Source organism: Aspergillus piperis (assembly GCF_003184755.1).
Source record: "Aspergillus piperis CBS 112811 unplaced genomic scaffold BO85scaffold_10, whole genome shotgun sequence".
Lineage (NCBI taxonomy): Eukaryota > Fungi > Ascomycota > Eurotiomycetes > Eurotiales > Aspergillaceae > Aspergillus > Aspergillus piperis.
Genome location: NW_020291600.1, coordinates 392,988 through 409,251, shown reverse-complemented (window position 1 = coordinate 409,251; position 16,264 = coordinate 392,988). Strand labels below are relative to the sequence as shown.

At 51.8% G+C, this 16,264-nt stretch overlaps 6 protein-coding genes across 6 annotated transcripts; 3 read left to right on the top strand and 3 right to left on the bottom strand.

Annotated features, from left to right (window-relative positions):
- Nucleotides 1–2: 2 nt before the first annotated feature.
- cox10 (protoheme IX farnesyltransferase) lies at nucleotides 3–1,907 on the top strand. The gene has a single exon (XM_025662317.1). It carries the CDS (start codon nucleotides 32–34, stop codon nucleotides 1,607–1,609), a length of 1,578 nt encoding a protein of 525 aa, XP_025515024.1. The 5' UTR covers nucleotides 3–31; the 3' UTR covers nucleotides 1,610–1,907.
- BO85DRAFT_449816 (aspartate--tRNA ligase MSD1) lies at nucleotides 1,773–4,278 on the bottom strand (the record flags this gene model as incomplete). Its single annotated transcript, XM_025660242.1, has 3 exons — nucleotides 3,981–4,278; nucleotides 3,177–3,886; nucleotides 1,773–3,126 (listed from the first exon to the last, which is right to left on the bottom strand). Coding segments are annotated over exons 1-3 (2,026 nt in total), but the record flags the coding sequence as incomplete, so codon positions are not given.
- Nucleotides 4,279–4,854: 576 nt separating this feature from the next.
- BO85DRAFT_421975 (CocE/NonD family hydrolase) lies at nucleotides 4,855–6,699 on the bottom strand (the record flags this gene model as incomplete). Its single annotated transcript, XM_025657952.1, has 1 exon — nucleotides 4,855–6,699. The coding sequence occupies one exon, from the start codon at nucleotides 6,697–6,699 to the stop codon at nucleotides 4,927–4,929; it is 1,773 nt and encodes a 590-aa protein (XP_025515022.1). The 3' UTR covers nucleotides 4,855–4,926.
- Nucleotides 6,700–7,235: 536 nt separating this feature from the next.
- On the top strand, nucleotides 7,236–10,727 carry BO85DRAFT_421972 (MFS transporter; the record flags this gene model as incomplete). The annotated part of the gene is made up of 5 exons (XM_025657951.1): nucleotides 7,236–7,564; nucleotides 7,627–8,287; nucleotides 9,123–9,198; nucleotides 9,261–9,477; nucleotides 9,578–10,727. 5 exons carry the CDS (start codon nucleotides 7,236–7,238, stop codon nucleotides 10,725–10,727), a joined length of 2,433 nt encoding a protein of 810 aa, XP_025515021.1.
- A 139-nt stretch (nucleotides 10,728–10,866) lies between these two features.
- Nucleotides 10,867–13,573, bottom strand: BO85DRAFT_496002 (uncharacterized protein; the record flags this gene model as incomplete). Its single annotated transcript, XM_025663948.1, has 4 exons — nucleotides 13,015–13,573; nucleotides 12,460–12,937; nucleotides 12,002–12,411; nucleotides 10,867–11,953 (listed from the first exon to the last, which is right to left on the bottom strand). Exons 1-4 carry the CDS (start codon nucleotides 13,191–13,193, stop codon nucleotides 10,867–10,869), a joined length of 2,154 nt encoding a protein of 717 aa, XP_025515020.1. The 5' UTR covers nucleotides 13,194–13,573.
- A 371-nt stretch (nucleotides 13,574–13,944) lies between these two features.
- BO85DRAFT_398335 (tyrosine--tRNA ligase MSY1) lies at nucleotides 13,945–16,206 on the top strand. The gene is made up of 5 exons (XM_025657054.1): nucleotides 13,945–14,364; nucleotides 14,445–14,598; nucleotides 14,653–14,936; nucleotides 14,988–15,333; nucleotides 15,384–16,206. Exons 1-5 carry the CDS (start codon nucleotides 14,030–14,032, stop codon nucleotides 16,098–16,100), a joined length of 1,836 nt encoding a protein of 611 aa, XP_025515019.1. The 5' UTR covers nucleotides 13,945–14,029; the 3' UTR covers nucleotides 16,101–16,206.
- The last annotated feature ends 58 nt before the right edge of the window (nucleotides 16,207–16,264 follow it).

The window sequence follows — 16,264 nt, the reverse complement described above, 5'->3', positions numbered from 1 at the left end:
TGGTCGACCAGAACCACAGCAGGACTCCGCCATGAGTCTCCTTCGCTCCTCGTTGCGGAGGATAGGGTCGCCAGGCGATCCTAGCAGGATATGCTCTCAATGTCTTCTACATCGAAATCGGACCCCTCGAACCTTCCCCGCCGCTCTCCGCACCTTCTCCTCGTCCTTTCGATCCCACTCGGGCATTGCAGACGGCCATTCCGCCCAGTCGGCTCTGAATAAGACTTATTTCTCGGCCAATCGCGCAGAAGACGGCACTCCGAGCAAGAGTGACATTGTCTCTTCGCTTTCCGGCGGCAATGTTTCCTCCAGCGCGACATCCTCCACTCTCCCATCAGACCACCGCGTCAATGCCTCTACGTCTGCCCCCGACTCCACACAACCAGAGCTCCCTCATCGCCGGAGGAAGCGTTTAAAGGAAGAAGCGAATGCCCAAGCCGCCGATCCTGAACATGTCATCCCCCCCGATGCCTCCGCACAGCTCTCCGCCTTCTCTTCCGCTCAGCCCACCTCTTCCCTCCGCCGTAAGATGGCGGCATTCCTCGCCCTCTGCAAGCCTCGTCTCTCCGTCCTCATCGTGCTGAGCACAACCTCCGCCTATGGCCTGTATCCGATCTCGTCCCTCCTCACGCTCGACCCGTCCATGACCCCGCTACCGACCCTCTCCACCTCAACCCTAACCTTCCTCTACCTGACGGCGGGCACCTTCCTCTCCAGCTGCAGCGCCAACACCATCAACATGTTTCTGGAGCCGAAGTATGATGCTCTCATGTCGCGCACCCGCAACCGGCCTCTCGTTCGCGGCCTCCTTTCCCGCCGTGCTGCGGCACTCTTTGCTCTCGCGACAGCCCTCACCGGTGTAGGCATGCTCTACTTCGGCACTAACCCCACCGTCGCGGCCCTCTCAGCCAGCAACATTATCCTATACGGCTTCATATACACCCCGCTCAAGCGTATTCACGTCATCAACACATGGGTCGGTGCCATCGTAGGCGGTATTCCCCCATTGATGGGCTGGGTCGCTGCTGCCGGCCAAACCGCTACCACGGGCCACGATACCTGGCGCGACATGCTCTTTAGCCAAGACAGCATCGGTGGTTGGCTGCTTGGAGGTATTCTGTTTGCCTGGCAATTCCCCCACTTCAACGCCTTGTCTCATACCATCCGCGAGGAGTACAAGCGCGCCGGCTACAAGATGCTCTGCTGGAAGAACCCCGCCATGAACGCCCGCGTTGCGCTGCGCTATTCCGTCCTCATGTTCCCCATCTCCATTGGCCTCTGGTGGGTCGGAGTCGTCGGCCACGGATTCTTGGTTAGCAGTTCAGTCGCCAATGCGTGGTTGGTGAAGGAGGCGTACCATTTCTGGAAGCACCAGGGCGCCAACGGAACGGCGAGAGGTCTCTTCTGGGCCAGTATCTGGCAGCTCCCAGTTCTGCTGGTGGGTGGTCTCGTCACTAAGAAGGGTCTTTGGGATGGTGTATGGCGTCAGATCTTCGGACAGCCAGATGAGCTAGATGATGAGTATGTGTATGTTGATGAGGAAGAGGAAGGTACTGGTGCTGCTATGGCTGCCTCGCGCTCCAAGTCAGTGGCGACTCGTGCGGTATGACCGCCTTTCTGCTTGGACCGAAATCAAATGAATGAGAAAGAGAAAATATAGAAAATGAGGGAGGCTATAGCGAACTCCCCATCACTCACCATTGATTTCTATGTATTTCATGGATGTATTAGATTCCCGTTTTGGTCGGCGTTTTGTATAACAGCAAATACTCTGAATTATTCTTCTCTTTCTAACTCCATGTGTTTATGCTCAGCTTTTCTCATTATTTTACATCACCCGTGTCTTATCTGAAAGGCACATTTGCTGTTGTATGTCAGCGCGTGGGGGATCACATCGAGAGCTCTGGAATCTAGAAACACAATAGACACAGAGTGAAGAATCGTTAATCTATCTATCATACAAGAAATACCCATAAAATACATACATACACCCAATACATTACCATAACATCACTTCAACTTGATATTATACAACCTCGCCACCTCCTCACTAATCTTACCAGGCGCCTTGACCATGGCATCTTCGCCCTTCTTCCCGATCTTGGGGAATGCAATGACATCCCTGACCGACTCCTTGCCCAACATGACAGTGATGAGCCGATCGAAGCCGAGCGCAAACCCGGCATGCGGAGGACATCCAGCCCACAAGGCATTAAGGAGATGCTGGAACTCATCGATGCGCTCCTTCGGCATCTTGAGGATTTCCTTGAAGATGTAGTTCTGGGTTAGGGCGCAATGGATACGGCGACTGCCGCCGCCGAGTTCGACGCCGTTGACAACGAGGTCGTAGTGGTCTGCGAGGGCCTTAGTCGGGTCCTTGCTAAGGAGATCAACATCCGACGAGGTCTTCGGGGCCGTGAAGGGGTGGTGGGTGGCGGAGAGGCCGGCAGTACCGCCTTGCCCGGGTTCGGAGGCATCCGTAGGGCTGAAAAGAGGGAAATCGACTATCCAGAGGAATTCGAAGCCAGGGGGGGCCTCTCTGAGATCCTCAGCGATGGAGGCGGCGGCCATGGCGCGACGGATGCTGCCAAGTTGGGTTGCGCCGCCTGCAAAGGGGGCCTGTGGGCGAGCTTGAAGAATGAGCAGATCGCCGTGACTGAGATCAAGCATCTCTTGGACCTTTTCGGCTGCTTCGAATCCGAGAGGTCCCAGGCCCTTTAGAGGCTGTCCTTCGTCGTAGATGAAGATTCCTGGTGCACCATCGGGATTCTTGTTGAACGGCTCGCCCTCGGTGGAGTCGAAGAAACGTGAAACAAATTCGCGAGTTGCTGACGGTAGCTGCTCGACGGTATCCATCTTGAATGCTTCGACGATCGGCTCGGTCAGAGGGGTGATCTTCGACACAAGGTCAGCAGGCAGGAGGTGCTCGACACGATGGATCTCCATCCCATGCCGAGTATCCGGCTTGTCCGAACCATACCGAGTCATTGCCTCCTGGTAGGTCATGCGACGGAATGGGCCTGAAGGAACTGGTTCAGGCATCATGTTCCCCCACAGACCCCGGATAAGTTCCTCAACAACGGCCATGACATCTTGTCCAGCAGCGAATGCCATTTCCAGATCCAGCTAGGGGTTTCAGTGAGCAGGCGACTTGTATAGTTTCATTAGGACCATACCTGAGTAAACTCCGGCTGTCTATCGGCGCGGAGGTCTTCGTCACGGAAGCAGCGCGCGAACTGGAAGTATCTCGGGATTCCACTGGCCATAAGAATCTGCTTGTATTGCTGCGGACTCTGAGGAAGAGCGTAGGCTTTTCCCTTCTTTCTGGTCGGCACAATGAACTCACGAGCACCCTCCGGAGTCGACTTGAACAGCAAAGGTGTCTCTATCTCAACAAAGGCTGGCTTCAGCTGTTCCAGTGTCTCCCGGCAGACATTGCGCGCTTGCGCACGGAACCGGAGAGCATCACGCAGCTCTTTATCGCTTCGCAGCTGAAGGTGGCGATGCTTAGGAGGATGAACGATGTTCTTTCCAAATAGCACAATCTCACGGGGAAACTCGTTTAGGGGTTGAATAGATTCCAGCGCGATCTCTAAGTAATCGGTGCGCTCCTCTTCGGCAGTCTTTGTAACCCTCCGCTTAACTGTCCCTCGAACAACCACTGGACTACCCCGGCTAATCTTCTTGACCTGAGGCAGAGTATTGCTTTGTGAGTTTGAGAGAAGCTGTATGGTACGACCCATTGTGTGATCGTAGAAGCGGGCGAACGAGAGCTCTTTCCCCATGTCATCGCGCTTGTCCAGGTAGCCATGAAGGAGTACGGATTGGCCTTCATGATCATGAGAATACAGAGTGTCGATGTCCAAGGGCGTTTGGGGGAATTCCACTTTGAAGGCGGGATGTTAGCATTTCCCGATTGCAACTTGCTTGTATGAGCTGGAAATGCTGGAGGAATTGCATTGATCGGCAGGGTGACGAACTCGACTGCTTGAACTTATCTAAAAACTCCGACGAGGTCACATTGGAGCGGTGCTTTTCGCTGAATTCGTGGAATGATCGCACAGGGGAGCTGTGAGCTTGCAATGCTGAAAGGCGACCAAGTTGCCTGCCGCGGAAGTAGTTGGAGATCTCCACGTAGGTCGCGCGGAGGTGAGGGGGGCATCGGACCGCCCTGGCGAGATACATCTTGCTGCGCAAGCCAGCACTTAAAATAACAAAGGGCGCAGAAGAGGACAGGCACAAAATCTCCAACCGTCCTGGGGCGGGGATACAATGGCACGATGCATTTGAATGGCCGAGTAACTAATCGGGCAATTGGGAAATTGCCAGGCACCGCCGGGCGGAGATCCTGGGCAAAATATGGTACGCCGCCTTCTATGACGGGTCTAGCGCCCTCCACACTGCCAATTAAAAGCAAAATTTCCGGCGCCGTCATTTCTTCTCTCTTCATCCTTCCAAGTTTTGTAAAAGTGAGTGCTACCTTTGACTTTTGACTCCCAATATGCCCTTTTCTAACATGAGATTGCAGATGATGAAAGCCTAGTGTGTTCTATATGAACCCATCTCTCTTCCTGGAGCCCTTCTGGCTCTCCTTTCGGGGCTAAAGGGCTGATGGGTTCTGGTTGAGAGTGGGATGAAATAGGCGTCCGGCACACCAACCTTGTTACTTAACGGACGCGATTAAGGCATCTCTGATTCACACATTACTTGGTGGTGTTATACCTGGAGGAGAGTCGGTGCTTTATGACCCTTACTGGTGCTGATGGCGCCTATGACTGGGCTCTACTGCATCGTCCCAGGCCATGTTTAGTTACGGAACAATTAAATTCGAATATGTCTTTTCAACAATCTATGCTTGATAGTAGCCTGGTTATCTGCAAGCTAGCTTGTATGTCTATGTTGCTGTAGTAGATGCATCATGCTCGGTCATACAAATGGCAGAACAATATGCGAAGAATGTTCGCCTCCTAAGTGAAGCACGTGTGTTCCATGTGATGCCAGTTCCTGGAATTCCCCATCTTCCTTGAACTCTCCCCGCAGCAATGGACTGTTTCCATGCACCTCGACGCGTACGCTTTCCCCTGCCTCATACTCCACTCCCATCGCCCATATGCCGATCTCGAGCTTCACAATATCTCCAGGAGTGATGTACTCGTCGCGGTCATGTGGGTGAAAGGGGAAGTTCTCATGAATTGACTTGGTCGGATCAATGGCTCGACGTGAAGCCCGCAAGATCCCCAAGGACCCGACATGGAACATGAGATTGTTCTTCTCCCGAGGAGAAATGCTGTCAACACTGTCTGGGCTGACACCAAATTTCGCTATCGACGACCACGGAATGTTGAGATTGAGCAGAGCCTTTCCTTGCGCGTCAAGCTTCCTGATCAGGACATACACGTCCAGGTCATGAAAGTCTGGACATGACATGTACACCACTGCTTTCGGAATACCCGCTAACCTCGTTCGACTGGTGAAAGTGTGGGTGAAGCTCGCACAGTCTTGGTATTTCTCTGAGTTGTATGAGACTGATGAAGCCGTGCTGGGAGCGTCGTGGCTGAGATGGCCTTCTGGGTGAAAGTACATCTTGCGATACTCGGTGCGTGGAATCGGGTAGTTCTCCTCTGCGATGTTGTATAGCGGGTCTTGATTGAATCGCAGAATGGTAGTCCGCACCCTGGGTGTCTTTTCCCATCCATTGTCGGTGCCATTCAGATAGCGATCGAAAAAAGATGCGAGTTCAGAAGCAGATTCTTTGCAATTCCAGATATCGTACCACTCCTGCCATGGACAGAGTCGCAGCCATTTATCGGATGACTGAGTCTGGAGCCATCCGCGCAGTGATCCCATTGTGTGCACAAAACTGGTGTACGATGCTGTAATGTAAGCGGGTATGCTAATTTGGCTGAGATCTGGTCGTTTATCTTTCCAGTATGCACTGTTCGCATATGGATATCGGCGATACATCTCGTGAAAGTCTTCCACTCCTCCGTGACCCTGGATGTTTTGATCGATGATAAAATCAAACAAACCAGCATCGAAGACTCCCCCTCGTACGAATTGCTCACGATAGAGGTCACCGCATGCCTCCCATGGAGCAATGGCCTTGAGTGATGGCGGTTGCAACGCAGCGATAAACCACTGGACGATGGCCAAGTGTGAGTTTCCTGCCAGGCCCACGTTTCCATTACACCAGGGCATTTTAGCCACGGCCTCAATCACGTCGTAGCCGTCTTCGGCTTCCTGGGTGCCCATAATCCCCACCGTGCCATCTGAATCGCCAGATCCACGAGCATCAACGTTGATGATTGCAAAGCCGCGAGGCACGAACTCAGCTGGATCAGGGCCTTCGAATTTCTCCAGGCCGCTGAGCACGCCTTGCGGGATCCCTAGACCCCAAGGGAGGAATTTCAACATGCTAATTCCATTGAACTTCTTCCCAAAGGGGCTCCATGCTAAGATGGCCGGCACAGGCTTGGTGGTGTCTGTAGGACGATAGATGTCGCAATATAATGTGCTTCCATCGCGAACCTGGATACCCACGTCGTGCGACGCATGGATGTCGCATGGCAAGGGACGTGAGCCATCTTTGTTCCAGCCTTTGGGTAGGACCTCTTCACGAAATCCAAACGGCTGATAGTTGTTTCTGCCCACGGTGGGCTTGTCAATAGGACGAGTCGCAACAGGTACCGGAGAAGGCATATTGAAAAGTATTGATTGCAGTGTAGACGACAATGTCAGAGTTTCCGAGCTCCTTATGAGCAATGCCACGCGCCCCCCACTAAGTGTCTTCACTGAATACTAAGCGTGAAGTTACAAATCAACATCGGCTTTTGCTTTTCTCTCAGATTGTCGGGTTGTGGACATGGCGCGTTGTCGGGTCTGTTGTTGCGGCTATACCCCCAGCACGGCCGAGCTCGGGCGAGTTTGTATGTTCGTTTCGAACCTGCTGACCATTCGGCAACTTATGAGTTCGGCTACAGTGACTCGGCCATGGGAGTGGCGTTTTATATCTCGGATGAGGATGGGCTCGGCCGTGTGTAAGGGATAACTTCGGGTCAATTAACCTAGCTGAAGGTCCAGTTGCAGGATAAAAGCGCGCGAAGGCTCCTCTGGCCGCCAAAGCCCTCGACGTCACCGAGACTGTTCAATCTCAAAGTGCGGTTTCTTCCTTCCTTCAGAGGAGTCTATACTTCATATCTTAAAGTCAACAAATAACGAGTTAAAGAGCTCTAAACATGGCACCCTCCCGTGTCGACAGTCCGGAGCCCATCCCATCCCCTGCCCCGGGAAAGCTTCAGTCCATCCAGACACAGCAGCCTCACTATGGTGACTTTCGTGACGACTTCTTTCGCGACGGTTACGCTGTCATCAAAGGCGTGCTGAGCAAGGAGCGCGCTAGCGAATACCAGAGCGAAGCCCTGACCTGGCTTGAATCATTCGGCCTTGGCTTTGACCGCAACGACAAGTCCACCTGGAAGAAGGAAAACCTCCCACAGAGCTGGAAGGGTGGCATGTACCTGCACTTCTCAGCTGCGCACGAGAAATATGTCTGGGACGTCCGATGGTAAGTTGCCTCTCTCATTCCTCCTCTTGGTAGGGGTCCATCTGGCTAAACGACAACTACAGTGAGCCTGGTGTGATTGCTCCCTTCGCTAAGCTTTGGGGCACCGACGAACTTGTCGTGTCCTTCGACACGGTGAACATTACTCTCCCTCAATCCATCGTTGGCACCTACGACTCCCAGCCCTGGCCACACTGCGACCAAGCGCCCGAGCGCAAAGGTCTGGTCTGTGTTCAGGGCATCGTCAACCTCTCCAACGCGGGCCCCGACGATGGTGGGCTCATCGTAATGAAGGGTTCTGCACCGCTCTTTGACCAATTCTTCGAAGAGAACCCCGTCACTGGTCCCACCCCCTGGCGCACCGCCAAACATAAGGATTTCCACCCCTTCTCTGACAAGGATCTGGACTGGTACCGCGAGCGTGGATGCGAATTGATCAAGGTCTGCGCTGAACCTGGAGACTTGATTCTCTGGGACTCGAGACAGATGCACTGGGCTCAGTTCGGGACCTCGGATGTAGTGCGGACTATTGTCTATGCTACGTATACGCCGGCGGCATGGATGAGCGAGGAGGATCGGGAGAAGAAGAAGGAATTATTCGAGGGATATGAGACAACTACACACTGGCCGCATACTAACTTGTATACACATGGGAAGGCGATGGTGAAGGTGGATGGGGAGGAAGTAGTGGATCCGTTGGAGAGGGACGAACCTCTTACCAAACCGGTGAGAAGTGAGAGATTGTTGCAGTTGGCAGGGGTGAAGCCATACTAGTAGCTTGTAGTCTTAGTTATCTTACAATTTCACTCCTCTTGTTATGAATGCACTATGATGATATCGTAAGCCATCTGATGCGAGACAAGTGTCTACTATGCAGAACACTGCATATACACCCAGCTGTAGCACCACACAAACCTCTCCACGACCTAAAACAACCCATATCCAACCCATAAGTTACACCTAACACCTACCTGGGAGCTATCAATGTGATCAGTATTCGCGATTCGGTTACGGCAACATCATCCATTGCCGTCGTGCGGCACGCGCACCTCCGCCCGGGTGAGCTCGGGCGAGATTCTCCCATCTCGCTGGTTCCCTCACTTCTTCACCATTATCTTCCATTAAAACATACTTTCGGCTCCACGTTTTCATGCCAACTCCACGCTCGGACACGATGTGGCTAATGAACTAGACTCCATTACGAAGACAAGTTTTACCCCATGGGGTAGTGGATAGCGTCAGGATGGACAGCATATCAAGGCCGGAAGGAAGCGGTCCTTAGTCCAATTCCTCCCTGGTCTTTCATTGATAAACTGTGGTGGGACACAGCTCCTACACGCACAAGACAAATGTCTGCACATCGCAATATGGATGACAAGGACGTCGACGCAACGCACCATGAACTTGCTATGGATAAATCCCTAAAGCGTCATGGCAAAGGCAGTAACCCAACCGGCACAGTGAAACTAGTCGAGGATGGGGAAATAGTGTTGATTCCGACACCGTCTCCAGATCCAAGAGGTTTGACTTCCTTCACAACATGTTCTAAAAGATCATATAGCTGATGAAGAGTGGTGCAGACCCCTTGAACTACCCTCAATGGCAAAAATGGGTAATCACGTTCGTGCTGGGATTGTGTACGCCTCCATTTCCTCATCTCTCGCACAAACCAAGAGACCATCTAACACAATCATATCAGTCTCCGTTCTGGGCGTCCTGATGACCTCCGGAATGGGTCCCTTCGTCACTTTAATGCAATCCTACTACGACTACAATCCCCACACCGACGATCTAATGACCTACCCAACCCTCTTCATGGGGATCGGTAATGTCATCGCTATGCCACTCGCCATGGCAATTGGCAGACGCCCAGTATTCCTGGCATCTGCATTGGTCCTAACCGTGGGATCAATCTGGTGTGCTGCGAGCACGAGTCTTGGATCGCATATAGCGGGCAGAGATGTGTTGTCATTGGCAGCAGGGCAGTCAGAGGCTTTATGTCCGCTTATTATCCAGGTACATCCCCATTACCGACCCCTTACACCTCACACTTTACAAGCCGAAGACCCTAACCAAAGCTATCCAGGAAATCCACTTCGTCCACGAACGCAGCAGCCGCCTCGCCTGGTTCAGCGCGATCCAATCCATCGGCACAGCCGCCCTCACCATCGCAACATCCTACCTAGTAAGCAGCCTCGGCTGGAGATGGTGGTACGGGGTATTCTCCATCGCCAGCGGGCTAGTCTTCATCAGCGCATTTACCCTCGTGCCAGAATCCCGCTACGACCGACCCACCGATGCTTTCGAAGGGGAAGTGCACGTCCACCACGAGGGAGAAGAACAAGTCATCCTTCATGCAACCACCAAGAACCGCGTTCCACTCGACTTCATCAACTACAAAGCACGAACCTGGAAACATACTCTAGCCATCATGCACCCACCCGCAAACTGGAAAGAAGCCCTAACATGCTACAAACAAATGGGACAATGCATCCTATTCCCCAACATCCTCTGGGTCGTCCTCATGAACAGCGTCTCACTCGGAATCTACGTTATCGGAGTGACAGAGTACGCCTCTGTCCTCGGCGCCCCTCCATACAACTACCCAACCACAAGCCTAGGTCTAGTCCAGGGCGGACAAATCGTGGTCGCAATGATAATGGTTCCCGTTCTCGGCTACGGCGGCGACCAGCTATACAAATTGGTCGCAAGGCGTCGAGAGAACGGCACCGTTGAGTCTGAGGTCCGACTTATCCCTATGCTATTGCCTATTGTCGTACTGCTTATCTCGTGCGTTATATTTGGCCGTGCTGCATCTCACCCGACGGAGTGGTCTCCCTGGGCAATCACCACTACCTTTAGCGGGTTATATTTTGCCTATATTGGGATCATTCTTAATGGGTATACTTATTCTCTGGACAGTTATGCGGAGCGGGCAGCGCCGATTCTGGTTCTGATTTGTGCCATCCGTGGGTTTATCTCGTTTGGGATCTCGTTTGGGGTTACGAAGTTTATCACAGAGCAGGGGTTTCAGGGTGCTTTTGATATTTGTGCGATTATTGCCGGTGTTGTGGCTGCGCTGGGAATACCAATTTTCGTCTTTGGGTGGTGGATTAGGAAGGTTACGATGAAATATGCGGTTGATGGGAGGACTGCGGAGTTTTGATTAGGTTGTGTAGTATTGTTTTGTTTATCTAGGTTGGTCTGATCTAGCTATGTGATTTGACTTTGAGACTGGATGCAGTATATACAAGTGTTGATTCATTCGTGACTGTGAACAGACATCAAGCCTATAGTGCACTCTATTAGAGGGACACCTCATTTGGAAATGTCATGAGACACCCAGGGTCCAGCCAGGGGAGCGACATGTCTATGAGCTCAGATGAAAAGAGATCATCTGCGAGTGGGAATTCGTCTCCTGCCTCACCGGCCATTGTCGCAAACCGGCTCAGAGTGTTCGGTAGTATATCTCCATACGTAGCGGGACTAGGATCCGCGCTTTGCATGTGCTCGTCATTGTCTAATACCGGCTTGCTCGCCTCTCCGGTCGACGACGGGTCCGCAAAAAGAAATCTTAACGTGACCTCTGTGTCGGGAAATGAAGCCCATAGTTTGGGAGAAGCGACAAGCTTCATGAGCCGGACGAACACCCTCTGGTCGATGATTTGTCTCGATCGTATAACGTCAGATAGCTCAACAAGGCGGCGCAGAATCACTAAGGCGTCGTGTCGTGTATCTGTACATGTTCGCTCCAGGAGATAGATGCCGAACAATATCAAAGCCTTTTCTTCGGCCACTTCAGCAGATGATCGGTGCTGGCGAAAACATATTAGATCCAGAGCCAGAAATATAGCAGCCGTGACAGTGGAGCATGTTGTTGCCCAGAACTTATGGAAATGGGGACATGGATCATGGTATCGCCGAGACAGAATCGCTTTCGCGCATGAAATGCCGCTTTGCTGCACATCACTCTCTGTACTAGAGGGGCTGCTGAGTAAATGAGGTATTAGAGCAACGCACAGGTTTATGTGCCAGCAGTCCAAGCAATTGAAGATCAGGTAGCGTTGAACATAAATCCATTCAAACCCTTGTTCGATTTGAAGCATGGGTTCATCGGTTCCAGGGTAGGAGAGATGTGGTGGAAAAGAAGAAGCTACAGCGTCGAGCTCCTCAAAGGAGGCTTGAACAGTCGCCGTCGTCCATTCTTTAATGGATCTGGCGTGATTCTGCATGGTGGCGGCGAGTTGGGCCATTGCTTTATGGTACTCATATGGGGATGGGACTTTCTCGCCACCAGGTAAAGTGGGAGACATTTCCTTGTTATCTTCTGTTTCTAGCACGGTTGTGAAGGAGTCCGGGTGTATGGAAATTGGACGCGACCATACAGTCATCCTGAGCTTAGCTTAGTGAAATCCAACACAAAATGACCAGACGACGTACCAGTCACAGATCACCAAGGTCCACCAAAGCCTGCGGTAAACATTTTCATCTTTCCGAATGAGCCCTGTGTCTTTTACTGGCGAGGTATTTTGTCGCGCGTGACGTCCTCCGAGACGATCAATTCCAATCAAGCGGGCAATATTGACCGCAAGACCGTGTAGAGTATATTCGCGACATGACTCGCCAAGATTCTTGTGTACGATATTCAAAATCACCAGTGTCTGTACAGTCGAAATACTGGGCTTGCTCAAGTAGTTGGCATAGTTGAGCTCCTTCAGAGCGGCTTCGCACCAGGTACGGCATAGCTCCGTGGGTACTCTGCTTAGGAGCGATGGCTTGTAAGAAGGGAGTGACTCTTGGAGAAAGCGGACCTTGCAAATATTGTCCTCTCCCATAAAATATACTCCTGTCTATCGAAAAATGAGCCTTGAGCTTTCTCTAGCCTGACGGGAACTTACGGCCAACACACTAAGATACACCGCAATCCAGGCATGGTTCCTTGGGTTGTTTAATCTGCCGTGGCTTAGGTGGTCCCAGAACGAAGAATGGTCAACCATAAACCCTGAAGCATCTAGAGCACAATGAACCCATCCGAAATGATCCAGAGAGAACCGCACAATCGTTTCGCTCCAATGCCGATCTGGTAATACAAGTAGTAAGTGGTCGTCCCTTGGATGAAATGTGCTCCGGGGGACTTGTGACGCTTCCACCAAAAGTCCAAACGGTAGACTCTGAAAATCGTTCAGAATCTTGTCCGAAGATTGCGGATTTCCTGCAGCAGGAGATAGCCGGAAGATATCCGCCTCAAGTTTCAGCGTTTCAGGCCGAGAGAGTACGGATTCTAGCTGCCTGATGCGAGTTTTGAGGCTGATGTTCTCTCGCACAAGGTTCGATTTTGCGTCTGAATCATCGATTCGTGTCTCCTCGTCTACTGCACTATGTTTTGCATAATATCAGTTTACTGGACCATGCAGCAATTGGGCTTGAGACAGAAAAGAATGCGGTGGGCTCACACGGTGACCTTGCCATGAACCCTGACAATCTCACGCTTGCAGGCAACACTATCACCGCGGCGGATGCACTCTTCGCATGGTATTTTCTTGGAGCATTTGATCTTTCTCCGAGCACATTGCATGCATGTTCGGGGAACTCGCTGGGTCTGTCGCATAGGTTGCGGCATGGCTAGACACATGTGACAACTACACAATTGACATTTGGAAAGTAACCAGCCAGGTGCCACAATCCTTTATGCCATAAGAGAGAATGTAGCGATCACAGAAGGTTATATCCTGGCCGGGTGAGCTCGCCCGAACTCGGCCGAGGTGATTCCCATGGGCTTTGGTTCTTCGGCATTTTGGTTCCCCGCATTTTGGACCTGCAGCTAATACTTTCCGGGGCAAGCTTCTTAGAAACACTCTGCTGCATACTGGCTTGACGGGATTTAAGTGTTGGGTATCGCACGATTTTGAGAGAATAAACATATCATGTAACAATCCACGATGACGTCCTCAGGCCTTCTTAGTAGTCCTGGTGCTGTACAGTTTGTGTGGTCCGGTAGTTTTTTAGTGATGGGTGATATAGTAGCTGTCAAAATATATATCGGAATGCCAGTGCATTGTAAAATATGCTCGTGATCACTTGCGCTGGAGCAGTAAATGACAGCTTATAAGTAACTGCCCTGGTTGGCAAAGGCAAAGCTGGAAGCTGAGTTGCATGAGAGGCCAGAAAGGTAAGAGATTAGGATGTGGTTGCTTATATTAAATAGTCGACAACCAAATAGTTGATTGCAGGAGCGTATTGCTTAACTCCGCTTAGCTCCGGGTATTTTGGGAAAGGTTCTGCCAATCTAGGCGGTGTATATGGCGGTAAGGGGCAATGAGCTCCGCGTCAACAATTCTCCGTCGCGGCGCAACTGATCGGCTTCTTATCGGAGGTAATTTTCCTGTTGAGTGATCTGCCATTCTCGCGTAATACCATAGCCAGTCAGTCACAAGCAGCCATTGGTTGACTTGTCTGCTATCTGGTATCATGAGGCCATACACAGGGGCTCTGCCGCGCGCGGTACGCCTCCATGTACCGAAGACTTTACAACAGAAAACATTATGCGGCGCTCGCAACTATGCGCGGACCGCAGAAGCGTTGCAGATGAACCAATCGCCCTCTAGCAGCATTCGCCCTATGCTTAGATGCCCAGCATTCCAAATTGCATCGGATCAAAGACGTTGGATCTCGCGGAAGTATGTGCAGAAACAGCTGGAGGCCAAAAAGGAATGGAGTGACTTTGCGGACGAGATTGAAGCAGGAAAGAGGAAGAGCTTTGCACAACACCTTGAGGAGCGGGGACTTTTGCACGATGTTGTTGGGTAGGTGATCTCAAAATAACATACATATATTGACAAAAAATGACGGTGGTTGGCTAATTGGACCCTCTAATCAAATGCAGAGAACGAGAAACGTTAGACCGTCTCTTCACGCAACGGCGAGTTGGCATGTACGCTGGCGTGGATCCTACCGCCCCGTCTTTACACGTTGGTCATATGCTGCCTTTTATGATCTTGGCTTGGGGCTACGTCTGGGGCTTGCCGGTCACATTTCTGGTCAGTCATATGCGCATGGATGGGTAATAACGGAGCATGGCTAATATCTCGCAGCTTGGTGGTGCTACCGCTCGCTTCGGTGACCCAACAGGACGACTGAAAAGCCGGGATCAAGTTCACTCATCCGTTCGCAAAGCCAACATGGCGAGCATGCATATGCAGCTTAAGAAGCTGGGCCACAGCATTGATGTGTATGGCCGAAGACATGGCTACGTCAATAAGTACTGGCGGCGTGCCCTTGTCAACAACAACACCTGGTGGAATTCGATGCCTGTCATAGAATTGCTTCGGGACCTAGGCGTTCACACCCGCCTCGGACCTATGATGGGCCGGGATACGTAAGTCCACTCGTGCCCCAATTTTCGCCAGGGTGACGCTCACGAACATAGGGTCAAAAACCGGCTGTCCAAGGGAGATGGAATGTCCTTTGCCGAGTTTACTTACCCCCTAATGCAGGCATGGGACTGGTGGGTACTCTTTAAGAAGGGTGTTCAGGTTCAGGTTGGCGGCTCGGACCAATACGGGAATATTCTCTTTGGCATGGACGCTGTGAAGTCGATCGGCAAGAACCAGACCGAACCTGAGGAACGCCTCGACTTTAAGAATGAACTCGATAGGCCTATTGGTATCACAACTCCCTTGCTCACGGCTCCGTCTGGCGAGAAGTTTGGCAAGTCTGCTGGGAACGCGGTCTGGCTCGACAAAGACATGACCTCTACTTTCGAGTTATACCAGGTATGAAACATCACCTCAACAACTAGTATGGCCTAACTGATGGATGGCAGTTCTTCGTTCGCACACCGGATGACGTTGTCGAGCGTTACCTGAAGATGTTCACCTTTCTGCCGCTGCCCGAAATCGCTAAGATTATGGAGGAACAAAACAAAGATCCATCTAAGCGCGTGGCCCAGCATGCTCTTGCTTCAGAGTTTGTCGAGCTGATCCATGGCAAGACGGAGGCTGATGCGGTCGCTCTTCAACATCGTCAGCTTTTCCGCCCACGGTTATCTACAGCAGAACCAAGCCCCCTACCCCGGAAACCCGCGACCGGTGGTAGCCCCCAGTCACCAACGGCCGGCTTTGTTACTCCAGAATCTGGAAACCCATATGCCCCTCAGACCAACTTTGCAAACATGCCCCAAGTGAACATCACCCTTCCGCGGTCTCTAGTGTACAATCAGACGCTCAACAAAGTCCTCTGGTCCGCAGGGCTGGTTGCTTCCAAGAGTGAAGGCCACCGTGCAATTGAGAACCGGGGTGCTTATGTCGGTAGTCGTCCGGGAGATAGCGGGCAAATGAGTGACGACCTTGCGTTCACTCCCATCAAGGTATGGCCCGCGGCGAAGACAGAGGAGTTCGTCATTGGAGACAAGCTCTTTTTGAAGATGGGCAAGTGGAAGTTTAAGATCGTGACCATTGTGAGCGATGAAGAATTCAGGGCGGCTGGATACACTGCGCCCGGGTGGGAGATGGAAGCGCCGGAAACCGGCAACAGCAATTAATGGCCCTCTGGCTGGGCTTGAAAGGCTCTGACTTGACCATACACTCCTCATTGTATTTTTAGACATGTATATATACCATGTATGCCAATTGTACCTGATGATCAACATTCTTTATCTCAGCGTGTAGCAAGAAAGGAACAGTATAATGACTAGCTTCACGGTAG